The sequence below is a fragment of the Protopterus annectens genome, chromosome 1.part0 (assembly GCF_019279795.1).
Source record: "Protopterus annectens isolate FY-2018-M chromosome 1.part0, PAN1.0, whole genome shotgun sequence".
NCBI classification, from domain to species: Eukaryota; Metazoa; Chordata; order Ceratodontiformes; family Protopteridae; genus Protopterus; species Protopterus annectens.
The window spans coordinates 1,834,481,680-1,834,502,027 of NC_056725.1; the positions used below are offsets into that span (position 1 = coordinate 1,834,481,680).

At 41.0% G+C, this 20,348-nt stretch overlaps 1 protein-coding gene across 2 annotated transcripts in view; it reads right to left on the reverse strand.

Annotated features, from left to right (window-relative positions):
• The window catches only part of C6 (complement C6), a 745,556-nt gene that overhangs the window by 109,424 nt on the left and 615,784 nt on the right, over window positions 1–20,348 (reverse strand). For both annotated transcript variants that reach the window (XM_044069804.1, XM_044069796.1), the window contains exon 12: window positions 4,524–4,695. In XM_044069804.1, the coding sequence (XP_043925739.1) occupies window positions 4,524–4,695 (172 nt within the window). The remainder of the gene's footprint in view (window positions 1–4,523; window positions 4,696–20,348) is intronic.

Below are 20,348 nucleotides of genomic sequence, written 5' to 3' on the forward strand. Positions count from 1 at the left end.
AGTCAAGTAAAATGATGGGGTTTCAATTTCAATTTATTTACAGTGTCCACAGTACAGTATGTACTTTGGTCTTTGATGAGAGAGATAGATACAAGCCACTATCCATACTGACATTGGTTGTTTAATATACTAGACAGATATGGGTCATTTATGTAAAAAAACCAGTACTATCTCAACAACTATCTTAATATAACCTGTTGATCATATCATTATGATAGCCCCTAACTTTTAAACCTATGTGTCAATCTTGTTCTTATTACTGTACCATCAATAGCTTTGGTTACATTAACATAAAATTAATGCCATAGTTGTTTAGAATTCAATTGGTTTTTAACTCTCCCATTCATGTGTATTGCCTTCCCATATTACCCAACAGTCGCCGAGAAAAATGACGAACACATTATCAATCAAATGGATAAATTATCATTATAAAATAATGCATAATTCCTCCAGACTACATAAACAGTTCAGCATGCTTTAGCAAATGTTTGCCCCACCCCTGACCTTTTGACCTGTAGATACCATTGATTATTGTATTGAGCGTGATTATGTTCTAGGACTGCATGCAACAAGACGTTTCAAGTTCAAAAAATCCACTTTACACCATATAATAACAATAGTAAAATATTTGAACAAATATGGTGTTAAAAAAGACAAACAAACCAAACAGGCTTTTTAAATTTTTCAATCATAATTTGTCAGTCAGTGGATGAACAACACAAGGTTAGTTAATTTTAGCAATAATTTCCAATCATTACGTTGATAGCCCAACTTTCAATATTTTATTTTTGTGCCAAAAACACAACAAACACTGCATAATCCTCTAAGCAATTCTACAATTAATGAATGATCTCCCAATTATCCACGACAGTTTTAGGAACAACATTGTCCAGTCGCCCATATATACCAGTATCATCAAGGGGCATAGAGCAGAGGCATTGGATTGGAAAAAAAGAGCAGGTATATATACACAGCCAGAAAAGTTCTTCTTACTATCATTGTTGCAATTAGTCCCAGAACATAATGCTCAATACAATAATCAATGGTATCTACAGGTCAAAGGAAGTACCAGCCTGGGGGCAAAATTTTGCCCCTATGCTGTGACCTGTTTGCGGGTTACCGGAGAGGATTATGCAATTCTATACTCATACATGGTGATGTCATTTTGCATATATAGTGTGTCTAAATGTTATTCCTTAATGTTCTAGTAATGCATTATTACACACCCTCTGTGTGTATAATTAATTATTAAATTAACACAACAATATTATCATATTACATATTAGAAAAAAGATAAAAATACCAAAAAAACTAAAAAAAAAACTAAAAAAAAAAAAAACTACCACTACAATACATACTATATATATATGCAATGCCCATAATCAATCAGGTCCCGGTTTGATCGAAATATATCATTTCAAGCCCGGGCCTGCAGGCATCCAATCTTAGTTGTGCCATTCCTTCTAAAAAGCCCCCACTTTTGACTATATCTCCCCTTCTCCACAGTCTAAAACCACGTCCTATCAAAAAAATAAATTTGTTCATGTTTTTAGTTAGTTTTTAAGGAAATGTTTGGTATTTTATCTGGTTGCTAATATGATGGTATTATTGTGCTAATTAATTAATTAATTGTTATAAATACACAAGAGGTTGTGTAATAATGCTCATAGGAATTAACATTTTTGTATGTATGGGGTGTGTTTTATAAAATTGTTCCAGAGCTTTTGAGTGTTTAAATATATAAAGAGCTTTGAAAATGTAAGGTAAACACTCTTGAGAAGCCAGATTGTTGGCTTAGTGGTTCTATTTCAATAAATACACAGTATTTGTTAACTTGAATGGTTCAGTTTCAGTTTTTCAGTTTTAACGCTGCTTATTTGATTGACTGCACTTTGTGGTTGCCGTAATTTTTATATCATACATAAACAATCTATGCTAGTAATACAAATTATATTAGACAGATAGTTGATAAGTGCTGGTCTATTTTACATAATGACCCATATCTGTCTGATATAGGAGGGCAAGTCCATAGGAGAACACTTTACGGGCTATAAGAAAGGAGTGGTTCTGCTGTTGTCTCTACTTCAACAAAGGGTAGGGTACATACTGGACACTGTAAATATTGTAAATTGATGTCCAAAACCACATCAAAGTATATGATATCCATTGTTTTGTGACTTGTACTACACCATGGGTGGTATATATGGCTATATGTAGATGTGTGGCGCTTTTATCGACAGACATCCTGTGTATTAAAACAAAGGATAGCAATGCAAAAGAATGGGAAGTGCATTGTATAAAACACATTTTCCATCCCAAAGCACATTTTTGTATTTGATAAGCACAAAATATTAAATAACAAAGAACGAGGGGATATAGTTAACCTGGGGGCTTTTGTTCAAGCTTTTTAAATGACCATTGTGAATAAATATATATATTATTAAATAATATTACAGTTTATGGAGATGTGTTTAATTTAGATATATTATTTATATTTAAGATTGAATAGCTATGTACTGTTTCTTTAATTTAAGAGACACTGCTTTTACACACTGATGACCGCTAGGTAAAAAAGCGACCCGGGGGGGGCAGGCTGGCATGTTAAATAAAGCCTTAACTAAACGGTTGCTGTTTGTTTTTTGGCATTATTTGCAACCATCTTTGGATTAGAGTGTTGGACATTTTTGGTAAATATATATATATATATATATATATATATATATATATATATATATATATGTGTGTGTGTGTGTGTGTGTGTGTGTGTGTGTGTGTGTCTGTGTTGTGTGTAAAGATAGAGAAATAAAAGTGAACTAGAATAATAGTCACAGTAATACATTTCAGCTTACTGCTTTTATACTGCCCAATAAGACATATAAATGATCATTTAACATTGATTTGGTAATTAACTTTTTTCATACACACCTGCCTTCCCCAAACAGAAACACTTTCTGTGTATACCCTTGATTTTTTGTAAAGAAAGTGAAATAAATAATGGTCAAGGTGATTAATATTCACCTTGTTGTTAAGAGACACATATACACTGCACAAAAATGAGCCATATCAATAATCATTTAACAGTTATATGTAATAAAAGTGGCATAATGTTTTTGTTCGTCTCTGTTGCCTAGAAGTGAAAATTGAATAAATAATGCCCACAGTATTGTATGTCAAGTATTTTTTCACAGACACATACACTAACGTCAAAAGACAAGTCATAGCAATGATTATTTAGCAGTGATAATGTTACTGACATTGTTTTTCACACACAGCCTATACCTGTCCAAATATATCAAGTTTCCATTGTACAACACCGATGTCCAAAGTGACGAGAATGAAATAAGTAACAGCCAGAGAAATGTATTTTATCATGATGCTGTTTGTTGTGGTAGTACATCTGTACCACAGTGCCCTTTCTTATTTGGGATCTATTGGTGTTGCTATTTGATCTTTTACTGACTCAGAATTGCTCTAATATGAGTTAGGCCATGCTAACAATTGATGCAATTGGTGCAAGGACAATTATAACTTATGTGAGAAGAAATGTAGCATAGTTCATTTTAGCAAACAAAACATTTTTACATACTGTATAGGTGACACAGCAATCCAATCAGACATCTCATAAGGGTTCTAGGTACTAGGTATTTCAGTTTACATTCATAAAAATGCAAAATAATGTATTTTGCAAGCAGAAATCCAATAAGAGAGCAAGCATTTAGTGGAGGAAATAACGTCAGCAAAAGAAGAGAAAAGGGCCTTGGATAGACATAGCAGATGACCTATGGGCTAGAAAGCATGTAAGAATGTGGCAAGAAAGGGTGACAGAATACTTGAATACACTGTTGGAAGCATCCTTAATATAAAACATGAGGTTCCTTATTAAAGACATTTCATAAGACTACATCCAAACCACTGTACACATTTTGAAATGTCTCAGCTAGACAACTACATAAACAGCACAGAGGCATTTCAGAGCAAAATAATAGGGTGCTCAGTGTGTATAAGAAACCATTTAATGAGAGAATAAAAGAACTTAGTATTTATAGTCTTGAGAAAAGAAGGGTGACACAACAACAACATGATAGTCATGTTTATTAACCTCTACGGCCTTCATAGACTGCAGCCATCACACTATTAATAGAAACAGATATTTGGAGTGGGGGGAGTACCAACAGAGAGCAATAGATGAGTGGATCAAGGAAAGAAATTAGGATTTTTGATATCACATAATAGTTTGAGGATGACCACAACGGTCTTTCTGAAGAGACAGTAAGGCAAAAAACTATAACAAAAGTAAAAAAAAAACAGATGTAATAAGCATGAGGTCATCATTATGATAAGTAGGATTTACAGCTTTTCCAGTAAATATTGCAAAGATCAGGTGGGCTACACATGCTTTATTGCTCATTAAGATATATGTCTCTGGGCTTGTGAAAGACAATGCTACCACACATGAAAGAATCCGCAACATTTATAGTTATATAGTGCTTTATGCATGCAAAAATGTCAGTGAGACTTCTTACTCGTCCTTGAAAAGTGAGAAGTAGCAGTCCATTACTTCCTCCTGGAGCCCTTGACATGGTTTTCCTCCATTCAGTGGTGAAGGATTATTGCATTCCCGTCTTCTCTTTCTTGTATAGGAACTGTCACAGGAGCTCCATGGACCCCAGCAGCTCCAATATCCATCCACAGCAACTTTGGCAAGAAAAAAAATAAAACACTTTATTGACTGTACTTCCACCCGCAGGTCTATTTTGGATGACTCTATCTAGAAAGGGATTAACAGAGAAAAAGAAAAGTCTAGAACAGTGACAGATCTGTTAAGACTGGGCATGCATCAAATCCTCAGACTCTCATGCCAAGTGTAGGGGGGAACAGCAGTACAACTATACTTATAACTTATTGCCCACTACATGTAAGAAATAAAAAGGCATCCAGAATGTCTCCTCCATTACATTTCATTAGCATTAACAGTAAAATTATGTCCATCAGAAGGTGGAATCTGTGGCAGCTTTCAACACTTAAAAATCAAGGTAACCAAGAGAAAACTGACTGACTGGGGCACCAATATCTACACATTTTGTTTTTCTTTGAAGTATGGGATTTTGGTGTTTGGTGTGCTTTCTTTTTTAGCTATTGTAAGTGTTATCCTGTATATACATGGTTGTTTACATGAATCTTAGAAGTAGAACAATGCACTTTATAGTAATTGCAGCATAACACCCTTGAATGTTGTGTAAGTGTGTATTCATATCACAAAAATAAGCAGCACATCTGCTTATTTGAGAAGGATGAAGACCAGGTGCATCAGAAGGCACTTAACCTGTAATGTACATTAAAGCAAAGTAATAAAAATCTTACATGAAAAACAACAGCTGTAATACAGTCATTTAATATGAGCACTTAGTCTAACAAAAGCAGTACACTTACTGAGATGATGTTGCATATTAAGTTTCAGTAAACTTGCTTAATATTATTTCTCTACCCATCTTACAAAATTCACCTGATCTTTGTTTTCATTCACCTTCTCCTTCCCCAAGACGTGCTAATAGACAATCCCCAGGATTCACGAATCCTCCGTGTAAGACTAAAGTAGTCTTACATGGAAACTCCAATCTAAGAGTAAGACAGCAGCGTGCCATGCATATTAATGAGGGCAAGCTGCCTCAACTAAAAGGCTAACATGGAGCATGCACAAGTGCAGGGGGCATGTCGTACTGCCGAGCAGTCCAAAAATCCACACCCCTGCAAGTCTCTCAATTGGAAAATGTCAACTGACATGAGCGAGTTCCCTCAAATGTGTACATAGCCAGCACTACACTTCCCCACATTCTAAACCCCAGTACAATTATAAAATGTAAAACTTTAATTTTTTTTTTATTATTCCCGATATAGCTGCCCGTATTTGCGTGTGTACATGGGTTTGCCCATTGCTTAGCTACAGTTAGCAGTCAAGACATCAAAGAGGATAATAAAAAACTTATATGCAAATTTAGCAAAATAACAATAGCGTAGTGGTAGAACCTTTGCATAAAGAGGAAGCATTCCCGGTTCGAGTCCTACCACTCCCCTTTTTATTTTCTGTTGGAAATCTGTATATGAAAAGAATTCCTGACATTTATCATTGAAATTTTAGTAAAAAGCATTGAAATGGCCTATGTAGTAGTGAACGAATTTTATATATATATATATATATATATATATATATATATATAAGAAAGTGAAATAGTTATACATACTGATGAATGCATAAGTAATGTATCTTAAGCAATGTGAAGCACTGCTAAGCAAAGTTTACCAGTATTAAGCACATTTCAGTATAATTGCTCATAGCTTAGCACTGCTTTAACTAGCGCAATAGCTTTGTGCGGAGCTGCGCATCACACCAAATAGCACAAAGAGAACCTGTTTGCGCGTAGCTGTGCACCGAGCTAACCAGCACAACATCGGGCAACGTTGGGCAACGTAGAGCAACATCGTGCAACATAGAGCAACGTCGGGCAAAGTTGAGCAAAGTCAGCTAAACACAGCCACACCTCCTAGCCGGTCTGGCCAGTAGTAAAATAAAAGGCAATGACAGGCCTCGAACCCGGGAAATCGTACACCATAATCACAGAACTGAACCACTAAGCCATGATAGCTTTTCATATGCATGCAGTTTCAACACACACATACATATCAATAGAAGTTTACCCATTGCTAAGCAGGTGTGCTTTCAGCTGAGTTTCAGCTGAGTTTCCTCAAAACCAGCCAATCACAGATAAGTGCGGGAAATGAGGCATATTTAAGCTCCATAGGTGGGAATACTTGCCATAACTGGTTGTAGCTACCATCTGCAGTCAGCATGGCCGGTGTTGGAGAGGGCAATGTTGGGGCATTGAGGAGTCGAAAGTAATGGTTTGGCTCCTCGTCCATAATCATGAGGAGAGACTCCTGCAGGGCCAGTTCCACGGCACTCAGTACAAATCGGAAGCCTGGAACTGTCTAGCTCATGATCTCACCAGTGCCACAGGCATCCCTCGGACTGGTGAGCAGGTCAGATACCACTACTCAGACCTGAAGAGACACAAGGAGGACCAACTGAACCAGTGGATACAGGAGGCCCGTGGGATGGAAAATGCCCCACTACTGAATAGGTAGCCATGGAATGAAGTATGTAAGAATTGCTATTGTAGTCTATATTATGGATAGGTATGTCTCAATATCACTTCATTTACTTCACAGCTGCAGGTGTCCGTGCTGCGAATCAGCAAGCCTATGCAGATAGGCTGCTAAGGCTGTGCCACCAGGCAGGTTAGTAATTATTCTGCATGTATTGTTATATAAAATAAGTGAGAGAGCCTGAAAAAAAATGTTGTAGCCCAATAATAAAGGTATAATAAGTCTTGAATAACTTCTCTGCATGTACTGTTATGTAAAATAAGTGAGAGAGCCTGAAAAAGAGTGTTGTAACCCATTAATAAAGGTATAATAAGTCTGGAATAATTTCTCTGTATGCATTGTTAAATAAAATAAGTGAAAGAGCTTGAAAAAGAGTGTTGTAACCTATTAATAAAGGTATAATGTGTCTTGAATAAGTCTTCTGCATGCACTGTTATATCAAATAAATGAGAGAGCCTCTAGAAAAGTGTATTATGTAATTAATAAAGGTATAATTCCTGGAGTGTGTCCATGTCACTTTCTTTGATATGTTGTTGTACTCTTGCATTATAGAAATAGTACTGTTGTATTAAGCGCTGTCAACCCACACTTGGGTAGGCCCATATAAAGTGGATGAAGGGAGTGCCAGTAGCTGTTAAGCATATATACAGTCCTCAACTGATGGTTCATGGCCGGCATGTACAGGTTAATCTGGCACATGAGTAGCTTTTTATTGGGTTCCTCAGAAATGTCAGTGTGCTGCTAACAATGTAGGGGGCTGTTAAAATATAACTGATAATGTCACCTGCACACATCTAGATATGTAGATATATAAATATAAATATAATATATAAATACGTAGCAGTAATATCTGCATCCTGGACAGTTTGTATGTCAGATACAGGTCAGGTATATAAAGAACTAACAAAACCCATTTCACAATCTAATGGACATTGCCTAGTGTAATAATACATGTATGGGATATATACCTGCAGTCAATAGGAATGTAGTGTAAACTAAAAGTATATATAAGTTGTTAATGGAGGTATCTTTTTACACCCTACTGCATGTGCATAAACAATGCAATCCCACACCTCAATGGGTATGTCTAATCTCAAAACATTTGTTGGGACATATGTCCTATTGGTTTATAAATATCTGCATTTACTTTGATGCATGTGCCCTGTTCAAATACCACAATCTTGGTGGCCTGTTGCCACCAATTAATCCTGCATACTGTTGGAATGTCCACTGCTGTTCTATATATGCATGTGTTATGCTTGCTGTTCAACTGTTGGAACTCTGGTGTGTTGGGTTAATGGGAATATTACTGCATGCTGTTACAACTAATTTGGAATGCTGTTGGCTGTTACCAACCCATATTGTCATTAAATCCTCCTAAACATAGAATGCATGGGAAGGCCGGTCCCAGCGGACCCACCTGTCCCATCTCAGCTGGCGATGGCACCTGGCAGCAGCAGGTCTGGTGCCCAGCCCGGAACCTCCTCCACTGGGCCTGTGCCACCTTTGGGTGGAAGCACTGCAGGGGATGGGGCTCGTCCCCCTTGTGCAAGTGTGGGCAGAGGAGGGCCTCTTCTCACCCTCCAAATGGTCCGGACTGTGGTGCATAGGGAGATCCAGCGTTCTATCACAGATCCTCTATGCCAGCTTGAGGCACGAGTGGCTTGACTCACGGGTGAGCCTGCCCTTCCTATGCAGCCCCCAGCACAGCCACCCTCTGGTCTGTGAAGGTGCAGTGGTAACTGCCCATGGGTGGGGATCTCAGTTCCACTGTCACCATCTGTGGGCTCATGGGCTTGCGGTTTCCAAACATCCTTCCCCGTCAATGTTGTTCACCCCCCCACATGTGTCATATTCCACCCCTGTATGCGTCTTGTTTGTCCTGTCTGTTTACCTCACCAACCTACCTCCCCAAATATACCTACACCCCCTACCCCACATTCCACTCTCACCTGGAAAAAGAAAAAAAAAGGGCAATCTGCTCAAAAAAAAAATTACGCCCCATACATAGATGCCCATTTTGCACACATGTCTGCTGGACATATAAAATGTAATTCAACTGGCAGTACAATATACTTTGTCATCCTCACCCCTCTCTCAGGGGTGGAAAGTTTCATATTTCCCTCCAAAATTATTGCATATGCACAGCCGTTGCTGTAAAAGAAATGGGCAGCTATGGTCCATCCCTACACCCGTCCTGCACATCCAGAGCTGTTTTCCCTACTGTCTTTTCCTCTTTCTGCCCCTTTTTCACCACTTTCCTATCTCCCCATTTTCTTTTCTTTCAAAGAAATGAGCGCGAGGGTTAGCGGGAGTAAGCACTTTTAAGCAGTAGTTAGCGGGTTTGCGTGAGTGTGTGCTTAGCTAAGCTTAGGTGTGCTTAGCTAAGCATTGCTAAGCTTCGCGCAAACCCATGCAAACCCACTTACAACTGCTTAAAAGTGCCTTAGTCACCCTGCTTGTGAGGGCCCTTGTTCTGCTCAGCAGCAAAATAAAACACCACTGTCTGTCTCGAATCGCAGACCTTGGATACACTAGACTGCATGAATTACCACTAAGCCACAGTAGATATACAGCAGGTTGCTGCTGAAATACATATATCATGCATCAGAATGAGTGAATGTAAAGGAAAAATAGGAATGCCATAACACAAAACCTGTTCTGTGGAACTTTACCAGCAGTTGTTGTGGAATTGCATTACATGACTGTGATAAGAGAACCAGCCATTCTGGCAGTAAATGATGTTACAGCAGCACTTTACAACCCCCACACAGTATCATAGCAGGACAAACACTGGCATATCTGACTAGGGCAGAGGATATACATCCCAACTGTGACTCCATATCAGGGATGTCCCTGATTTTGAAACATACGTTAGCTGTGTCCCTCTGAATCCCCTGAAAAGTACTGACATTAGGCAGAAAGGCGGGATATTACACCTAATGAATAATGACAATATGTAGGAGTTAGACACCACTTGTACTTCAGAAAAGGTGTAGTAATTCATATGCACTGGTTCTCCCGAAGTCTCCACTTACTGTCCCTAATATTTTTAAGGTGTACCTCACTTTTACCTACCTTACCTCACTCTGTTCAAATATGTACCTGAGTGTTTCAGAGGCCTGGCCAAGGCAGAAACACACAGGCATATCAGCTTTTCTGCTGTTACACAGTGTGCAGATAGCTTTCGAAGGAGTTCCACAAGCATACCCCTATGTAGAAGTACAACACTGAAATACCAAAGGATGTAGCCATGTCCTGGTAGCAAACGACTGTAACAATGCCATTGTACCAGTGCTGAAAAGACCTGTGCATTGCACAGACAGAGAATAACAGCCTAACATCTGGCTACCATCTGGATAGGTCCACAGCTGGGAGCTATGCAGACAGACTACTTGCCTTGCTAAACTAACAGGTACACAGCAACCATTTAAGTCCAGCAAGATAACATTCACACAATAATACATAATGCTCTCTGTATGTCTGCATCCCCATCCAAATGTACAATATACCAGTGTGTTCAGGGTCTACCAAGGTTGTAGGCAGGCATACTCAGTACTGGAATTGTCCAGTTTTCCTGAGCATCCTGTGCTAATGTCAACAATAAAAAAGCACAAACTGTGCAGAAGTGAGTACATTAATATTCACAGTATAGCAGTTTACAAACAGTTCATGTGCCAAATGAATACATCTCAATAACTACTTTTGCATGGCAGTTAATTGTATAAGTAGAAAAGAAGCTACATACTCCCATGTATCTTGTGTTAGCATTTGTAGGGGTGAGTACAATTCTACACTGACAACTGTGTACTGGAAGTGGCAACATTCAGGTCTGAGTACAAAATTTGAATCACTGGCTACACCCCTAGCTTCAGATATAAGAACTATACCAACCTTCTGACTTACACAACGGCGTCCACAGCAAACAAGCATGGGCCCCACTTTGGAAAGCTGAAAGGGCTATGCCTACCTGACATAGCAATTTATAGCATTGGGTTGCTGTGACAGTGAGTACTGCAATTACCACACAGCAGGCTGCATGCAATTACCAAATGGTGGCCACCATCTGGTGCAGAGGCCATCACATGCACATGTGCAGATACCTATAAAAGCAGACTGTACTTGCTGGCCACGCATGCAATCATTCCATTGCAAATATTGAGAGAGAGAGAGAGAGAGAGAGAGAGAGAGAGAGAGAGACACCCACCCACATCAACTGAAAAAAAAAAAAGCCAAAGACACACGGAACTGAATACTGCCAACACATACAAAGGAAAGGTATGTAACAGATATGTATTTACTGGCATGTAGTAGATGTATTTGAAGAGTACTCTACATACTTTGAAACATCAATATGTGACAGCAGTATGTATCTATGCACAGATGCCCTGCAAAACTACTGCCATGGACAAATCAGTGTGTAGCTGTGTGCAGTGGGACATAACTGTGATATATGTAGCTCAGCATTAAATGTCAAACATCTGATCTATGTTATCTGTGTTCTGTACAGTAGTGTGGACAATGGCTGTTTGGGGGAGTAGCGCATACAGCTATATAAACATGGATGTGACAGAGTAACACATGCATGATAGTCATATCAACGTGTAGCTTAGCACTGGCAACTGCTGTACCAGGCTAGTATGCTAATCTAGCATTTGCAGCTATATATACACCCTCTATTATTACTGTGTGCTCACATGTGACACCTGTTCATGTTGCAGCAAGGCCCAACAGGTCAGCCGTGAGGTCCAGGGACTTACAACTGTGTGGACCTTGTATGTGTATGGCACACACATACGGACAGATATATCTGTGTCAGATATATTAGCATCTGTACATGTGCATAGAGCAAGGGAATACTGTTACTGTTTGTGAAGGGAGGTCATATAAATGTTGGTGAAGGTTGTTATGTGCATATTTGTATGTAGGTAGTAGTGTGTGGCAAACAAGATAGCATACAGTGCTGGTATATGACATGTGGTGGTTAAATGCTGTGGGTGTGATTTGTTAGGTTTGCAGTGTTGCAGCCAGTGAGGCCTGCTAAAGCCACATGGGCTGAGAACACCTTCAATGCATTTCGCACAAGACTGTGCAATATCATTACATAACTGTATACCTCACATACTTCGCATAATTGATATTCCCACCATGAAAGGTGGACTGTATATGTGCCTATATGTATATCTATATGTACACCAATGGATGTTTATATGTATGTGTGTATATATATATATATATATATATATATATATATATATATATATATATATATATAGAGAGAGAGAGAGTCATATTTACTGAGACAGATGCCTGGTGGCAAAGCCATGGCCTCAAGCTCAATGTCGAAAATGCATTGGCATCCCTTTTGCTAAAAACTCTGTACCCATGAACTACCACATAGGTGGTAGTCAACTTAACACCGAAAGTGTGATAAGAGACCATGGGACACAGGTGGACAGTAGTCTCCCCTTTGATAATCACAGTGTCACACTAGTCATGTAATCTGTCTACGTGGCACACCTCATCACAAAAGCTGTGTCATCCAGGGAAAAAGAGGTCAGTGTTCCCCTCTACTCATCACTCACAAAACCCATTATAGAGTACAGTGCCCCTTCTGGTATGTACCTCACAAGACATCTACAGCAACTGGAAAGGCCACAGACATACTTCACAAAGAGTATTACTGTCCTCAAACAGATGCCCTATGCAGACCATCTCACAAAACCACAGCTAGACTGTGTTGCATACCGCCAACCCAGAGGTGACCTCTGCCTAACATACAAAGCTATGTCAAACCCAGAGCTGTTGGACATGCTCCATGTAAACAGATCACAATCCCTATGAGCTACATGCTCTAGGGACCTAAACCTTGTCACCTCAATAAACAGAACATGCTGGAGGGATAGACTCCTATGTCAGAGACATCCCATACTCTGTAACAAACTACCTATCAATAGCAAACAAAGCTCCTCAGTAGCACTCATCGTGAATAGTCTTGATGATTGGATGGGAGATAGGAAATACACCCCAGGAATCACCTCTGTGGCTCTGCTTGACAGGGGCACATGAAATTAAATTACTTGGGTGTCAAAGGCCAGGGTACTGTCTGGCTAGGCTTCTATAGGCCCTAGGGCCAATAGCCTATTACCTACCTATGAACCAATACACACCCACATGTACTTGTTGCAATAATTGCTATGTGAGGTTGACTGAGTGTGATGGTGAATGTGTTGATGAATGTGTCACAGTTGTGTATATGTGAGATAGCTTAGTGGGAAACTGTTTCTGTCATGGTATTATGTGTCCTAGCACTGATCCCAGCAAAAGATGTGTATGCTATTGCTAGCCAGAAAAAGCAGTATGGCATATGGTCTGACATAGTCCCTTGGTGTTAACTGGGTGTGCTATTGGAGGCTAAAACAGTACATGTATGCTCATTGATTGGTACTGCAGGAGAATCCAAATCCTGTATGAACTGTAGTACTACCTGAAGCTGCAGGTCTAAACAGCACAGTATGGTGTATGTCCACATTGCTTGGAAACACTGTTTTGTGTGTTCCCTGTAGTCCTCACAGATTACATACCTCAGGCATAAGGGTTTGTAAGTACTGACACACAGTACTGCATGGTACACATGTAAAGCTCATCTGGGTTGTCATACCTCTGTGTCCTGTATGTATGTCTGATGTGTGTGTGGGTATGCCTGTAACATGCCCTCGGTCATATGTGTGTTACAGGATATAAGTCATACCTAGCAACATGTATAGTCTAGTACAGCAGTATGCCACCTATATTCACGAATGTGCACATATTTTAGGCAGGGGTTTTCCATCAACAACTAGTGTGGTATACTGATAATACTGTAACTGGACTTTACAATCATTGCAATGGATGACATATTTCTTTATGCATTAGCTTGATATATACCTCCTGTGGCTAGGTGGTGCATCGTGTTGCATATAGTGTGCCATGTACTATTGCATAGTCTTACATAGTGGTTTCTCTTTGTTGCTGTGCAGAAAATGGTTTAATATATAGAGCGTGCCAGGCACTGTCAGGCAGTTGTAATTTGAGCACTGATATGTGGTATTGAAAGTGTGTATCCTCTGACAGACAATAGGTTGCTATTTTTGGCAGTTCAGTGATATCTGTACTGTAGAATGTTAAGTGTGCCACATGACTTGCTCACACATATTTTTTCATTGTCTTCCAGGGTCATGGCCCACCACTGCAACCCTACCTATAGTCCAGCAGAGGATGAAATCCTAACCACCAGTCTCTTTCAAAACTACACCCTGCTATTCACAAGAACCATCCAGGACCAGCATGAGCGGACTGCACTGTGGCAAGATGTTGTCCGTAGGGTAAATGACATAGGCATGCATAACCGGACATATGAGCAGGTATGCCATCACTGCAGTGATTTACTTAGACATGTCCGGCAACATGCGTCTGATGTCCATAGGCAACAGCTTGCCACAGGTGGTGGGGTTACCACCCATTCCCCCCTCACCAGAGTGGAGGAGCTGCTCCTGAGCCTGGTGGCTCCCGGCCAACAACAACAGCACACATGTATCATCATGGAGGCCGGAGCCCCCCAGCAAGTTCACATGCAGCGTGCAGGTAACATGGCATATCTGTAGACTACTGTTACCTCTATTGTTAGAACATGCATATGTGAGATGTGTACTGTGTATTTAGAAGATGTGGAGTCTGGTGTTGTGCAATACTGATAATTTGGAACATGATGTGTAGGCCTGTGACTGTCAACCATTGTACTACTGTAAGATTGCAAACCCACAGTAGCAATGCCACAGTTGTTGCCACTGATAAACTGTCTCATATCCTTGTAGGTCCCTCTGGTGTGACAGCAAGGCAGCAGACCCATGCTGGTGAGTGTGTTCTACATTTAATATTGCAAATAAAATGTGCATGTCATAGGTGAGGTGTAGGCCATGTACACATGTAACACACCTACGCATAATGCATGCTGTGCATGTTTGCTGTGAGACTATGCACATCTCAGTAACGTGAGTAGCTGCCTCAAACACATGCAATACACAGAGCATCCCAAACAATTGTGGCTACACTGTAGTGGACATTGGATAGGCAGTCGATACACATGCCCACAACATACACAACTTCGTCATACGCAGTACATGTTAATATGCTACACATGATGTATTCATACACCCGCTGTAAGGTCACACTCCAGTATCCCAAATGTCATCCACACAGCACACATAATATACCTGAGGGGTAGAGGCCTATCATGGGGCAGTGCAACACTCTTCAACACACAACACATTCATGTTAGGCAATGCTCCCTATAGGGCACCTTACAAACCCATGTAACAACTGGCTGTGAAATGGTGAATGTAGCCATGGTGCTGCGGTTCAGGTACAGCATGATAGGTGCCAGTCTGGCACACATTAGTAGCCTTGAGTGACCACATGATGCTGCATGATGATGGCTCAAGGTACTACACCCCATCCCATTACAGTAACCACAGTACTACACATAGCATTCATTTCTATACACCTTAATGTAGTGTGTGTGCAAACATATGCACCTATACACAATATGCACAGCAATCACAATTTGCACAAAGTGACACATATATGTCTTGTAATGCTATTGAGTGTATAGGTCACATGGCACACATTGGGTATGTGTGATGTTTAATGTTGCAGTTGTGTTGTAGCATGCCATATCATGGCTGGTACTGGCATGTCCACAATATGTTCTACACTCACCATAACTACTGTACAATGGCTATGTTGAGCAATGGTATTCCATCAGGTATACACGCCCCACTCATCTTGTGTGTATACATAGCATGCATGAGCTAAACCTGTGTCCAAAATTATCTGCTAAAGACACAGACGCTCTAATCAGTAATGGATATCTATGTGACACACAGATAAACATCCAGCCATGGTATGTATACCTGTGAATGATGGTGAACAGCACACTGAAGAGCTTGTAATACTTGCACATCAATGTTGTGTCCATGTACACATAGGTTCATAGGTTCATAGGTTCATACTAGGCTATCTGCCCTGGGGCAATTATAAGCCTAGCCCAATTCTGTATGGCTTACGCCACCCCTTGATTTGAGTATACTGTGCCCTTTTTAAGGTTTAGTTTACTGTGCCTCTGTCTAATAGTGACACAGGAGTAATCCCTGGGACAAACCTACGATCCCCCATCCACTTATCGAGATTCTTCTTGAAGAGATTCAGTGAGGTGCTCTGCCTCAAATGAACTGGAATTCTATTCCAGAGTGAAGGGAGCCTCTGGGTTATGAACCTGTCCCTCCAGCAAGTTCTATTTATTTCTGTGCTGAGGTTCAAGTCCCTCGAGCATGTGGCTCTAAGGGATTTAGATTTACTGAGGTGGAGCATGTCCATTAATTCTGGATTTGACATAGCTTTGTATGTCAGGCATAGATCGCCTTGAAGTAGGTGGTATGCAACTGAGTAGAGCTGGAGTTTTTTTAACCGAGCAGCATATGGCATCTGTTTGAGACCCTTGATCCTCTTGGTGAGATACTTTTGGGGTCTTTCTAATTGCTGCAGGTGTCAGGTAAGGTACATCCCAAAAGGGCATTGTATTCTATGATGGGCCTGATGAGGGATGAATAAAGGGCACGATTACCTCTTGATCTAGATGTGAAACCCTTCGTGATGAGGTGGGCTATGTAGTACGTCTTTCTAACCACTTTGGCAATGTGGTTTTCAAAGGAGAGATTGTTATCAACTTGGGTCCCCAGGTCCCTAATAACTTTCTCTGTACTTAATGGGTTTCCGCCTATGTGGTAATTTGTGGGCACATTGTTTTTGCCAAAGGGTATGACTATACATTTTTGGCATTTAGCTTTAAACCATGGCGCTGGCACCAGTTATCTGTCTCTGTAAGACCTTTTGAAGGATGTTTGTGTCATCTGGAGAGTTGATTATGGCCCAGTTTGCAGTCGCTGCAACTTGGTGAGCCATAGTCCTCCCACTTGCCTGTACCTCGGAAAAGTATATACCGAACAAGAGTGGTCCCAGGACAGAACCCTGTGGAATGCCACTTGTGACCGGTTTAGAGTCTGACATGGCTCCAGCAACTCTCACTCTGTGGGTTCTGTCTTTGAGCCAGTTTGTGACCCATCTTGTGACATAGGGGTTTATATTTAAGCTGGATAGCTTATCTATGATGCCCGAGTGTGGTATTGTGTCAAATGCCTTTGCAAGGTCCAGATAGGCTGTGTGGACTACCTTCCCTTCATCTATGGCTTTGGTGACTGTTTCAAAGAAGTCAACCAGGTTCAAAAGGCAGGATCTCCCTTGACAAAGCCGAACTGGGTAGGATCTAGTGTCTGTAGGTCCCCAATGTCTTTGTTTATGAGCTCCATGATTATCCTCTCCATAGCCTTGCAGACTAAGCTAGTCAGGCTTATGGGGCGATAGTTTCCAGGGTCCGTAGAGGTTCCACCTTTGTGGAGTGGGACCACTGTTGCTGTACGCCATTCTGTGGGCACATATCCTGTAGTGAGGCTGAGATTGTATAGTTGTTTTATTTGAGGGATTAGTTCCTCTTGTAGTTCATGTAAGACGCAACCTGGGACGCCATCTGGTCCCATGGAAGCAGTGTTTTTTGCTTTAGAGAGGGCAGCCTTCACCTGAGCATCTGAGATGTTTGGAAGACAGCCCTCTGCCAGGATAGATACTTGCTCTTTTGGGGGTGAGGGGGTGGAGAAGTTTGCACTGAACCTGTCTGCAAGGATATTGGCGATGTCTGTGGGTTCAGTGTATTTTTTGTCGTTTAGAATCAACTCAGAACAAGTCTGGGAGTTGCATCCCAGGTTTCTAACATAACTGAAAAAAGCCTTATGATTGTCTTTGGTGTCATGTGCAATTTTTCTCTCGAAGCTGGCCTTGGAGGATTTTATGAGGGATCGTAATTTTTTGCTAGTACTGATCAGAGATGCCTTCCCTATTAGGGATTTTGCTCTATCATTTAGTAGCTTCCTCCTTCTGTTGTACAGTTTATTTATGGCAGGGGTCCACCAGACTGGACGCCTGCCTTTGGATGATTGAGTCTTGGTTTTGTTTGGGATAGATGATCCATGCATTCCTGGAGATGTCCGTAGAATGCATTTATATAGGATTCTGCAGTTTGGGCTGTAGTTTCCACTGGCCCTGGGGCCTTGAAGGATTCCACTGGTTTTGAGAAGTGAGAAGTTCGCTTTGAGAAGTTTTTCACTGTGGTTTTCTGGGCTGGGGTGGGGTCGGATGTGGACATCCAGTGAAATTAATTTATGGTCTGATCTTACCAATGAGGGATATACTTCTGGTGTGGAGCATAGAGTCCCCATGTTGGTAATGATCAGGTCTAGTATGTTGTCCCCTCTTGTGGGAGTGGTGACTATTTGTTCCATAGCATTTGAGTTTATAATTTCCAGGAATCTTTGGGCTAAGGTGCTGGGGCTTGAGTAGTGCTCCCAGTCAATGTTTGGGTAGTTAAAGTCACCCAATATAATGGTGTTCGGAGAGATCTTCATGTTCTCCAATGTTTTCAGGAAAGCCGAATGGGATTCCTGACTTTGAGAGGGTGGTCTGTAAGATGCTATAAGCTGAAAAGCAGTCCTGCCCACTGTTAGTTGCACATGGATGGTCTCTGATACTTCGTGCAATGCCACTAACCTGGAGGTGTGGATATCCTTGATAAATATGGAAACTCCCCCTCTTTTTGTGGTTCGGTCTGGGTTTTGGGGATGAAAAGCATGATATGAGGTATAGCCTGGTAGTGCTGGGGTGCTCTCTGGAGCCTTGAACCAGATTTCTGTCACTGCACAGATATTGATGTTCTCCATACTGAGGAGAGCTTCAAGTGCGTGCATCTTGAGGTTAAGACTTCTGGCGTTTAGCAGCATTACCCTTAGTTTCTTGTTCATTGTGCTGTCTATGGGGGTGGGTTTGACTTTTGAGCCTTGCCTAAAACAGGCACTATGGGGGTGGCAAGAGCCTTTGCCAATATCCGAAAGCCCAGTGGTGACAGGTGCAAGCCATCCCTAGCGAAGCAACGTGGCTTGTCGAGCATGTCATCCCAGGCTGACAGACACTGGCTCCCCTTTGAATGACACCAAAATTTTAGCCAATTGTTAAAATCGATCATTTTGTCTTTGTACTGTGGCATCATTCTAGGTGAGGGTAAGATGCTGCTCAAGGTCAGGGTTATACCAGCCTGGGCTACATGATCAGAGAGCTCCTCTATGTCTCTTTTCATGTAGTCCAGGGAGGTATGTCTCAGGTCATTCACACCAGCATGTACAATGACTGAGTCATATTTGTATTTGCTTTGGAGTGACCTGAGTGCTTGCATTATGTGTCGGATCCTAGCACCCGACAGGCAGCTCACTGTGACCTTCTCTTTATTCAGCCTGGTGAGTGGGACGTCAGTGTGTCTGACAATAGAGTCACCTATAACAAGAGTATCAGGTGTGTTATTCAGCCTTAAGGGCTGTGGCTGCTTGGAACACTGACTTTGTGGGTTATGTGTTGTGTGTGTTTTGTTTTGAGGTAGCGTTTGCTTGGATGTCTGCTTTGGAGGTCTCTGTTGCTTAGGTAGATTTTTATTTAGAGCCTCTGAGTATGTTTTTGTGCATTTATGTGTTTGGTTCGCTGATGTGGTGGGACTATGTGATACTGGAATTGTGTTGTGTGAGGTTACCTTCTCCTCCTGACTGGTTACACCAGTTTTGAGATGAGACAGCTCAGCCTCCAGTTTGGCTAAATAGTTGCATCTCTCACATATATTTGAACCTGTTTGGAGGAGGAGAGGGTTGTCCGTGTACATGAGACAGTTGTAACATTGCCTCAAAATTCCCAGATTCACCAGCTGGACTGGAGAGGAAACCATTGACTGACCTTTGGACATGCTAGAGTAATAGGGAAACTGAATTTAAGATGGACCACTAGAGGACAGGGTAATCGTAGAGAGTATAAGAGTAATTAGTGCTTATGGTTTAATAGTGCTAACTTGTAGGATTACTTAATTGGACCAGTGAAGGGCCATAGAATGAGAATATGGTGTTTAAATTGAGAGATAGAGCAGTTCTAAGGGAAAAAGTGAAGAGCAGACTTTGTGGAGCCAGGAATAGTTTAAACCCAATTAGGCGGCGCTGCCCGTTGTTGCT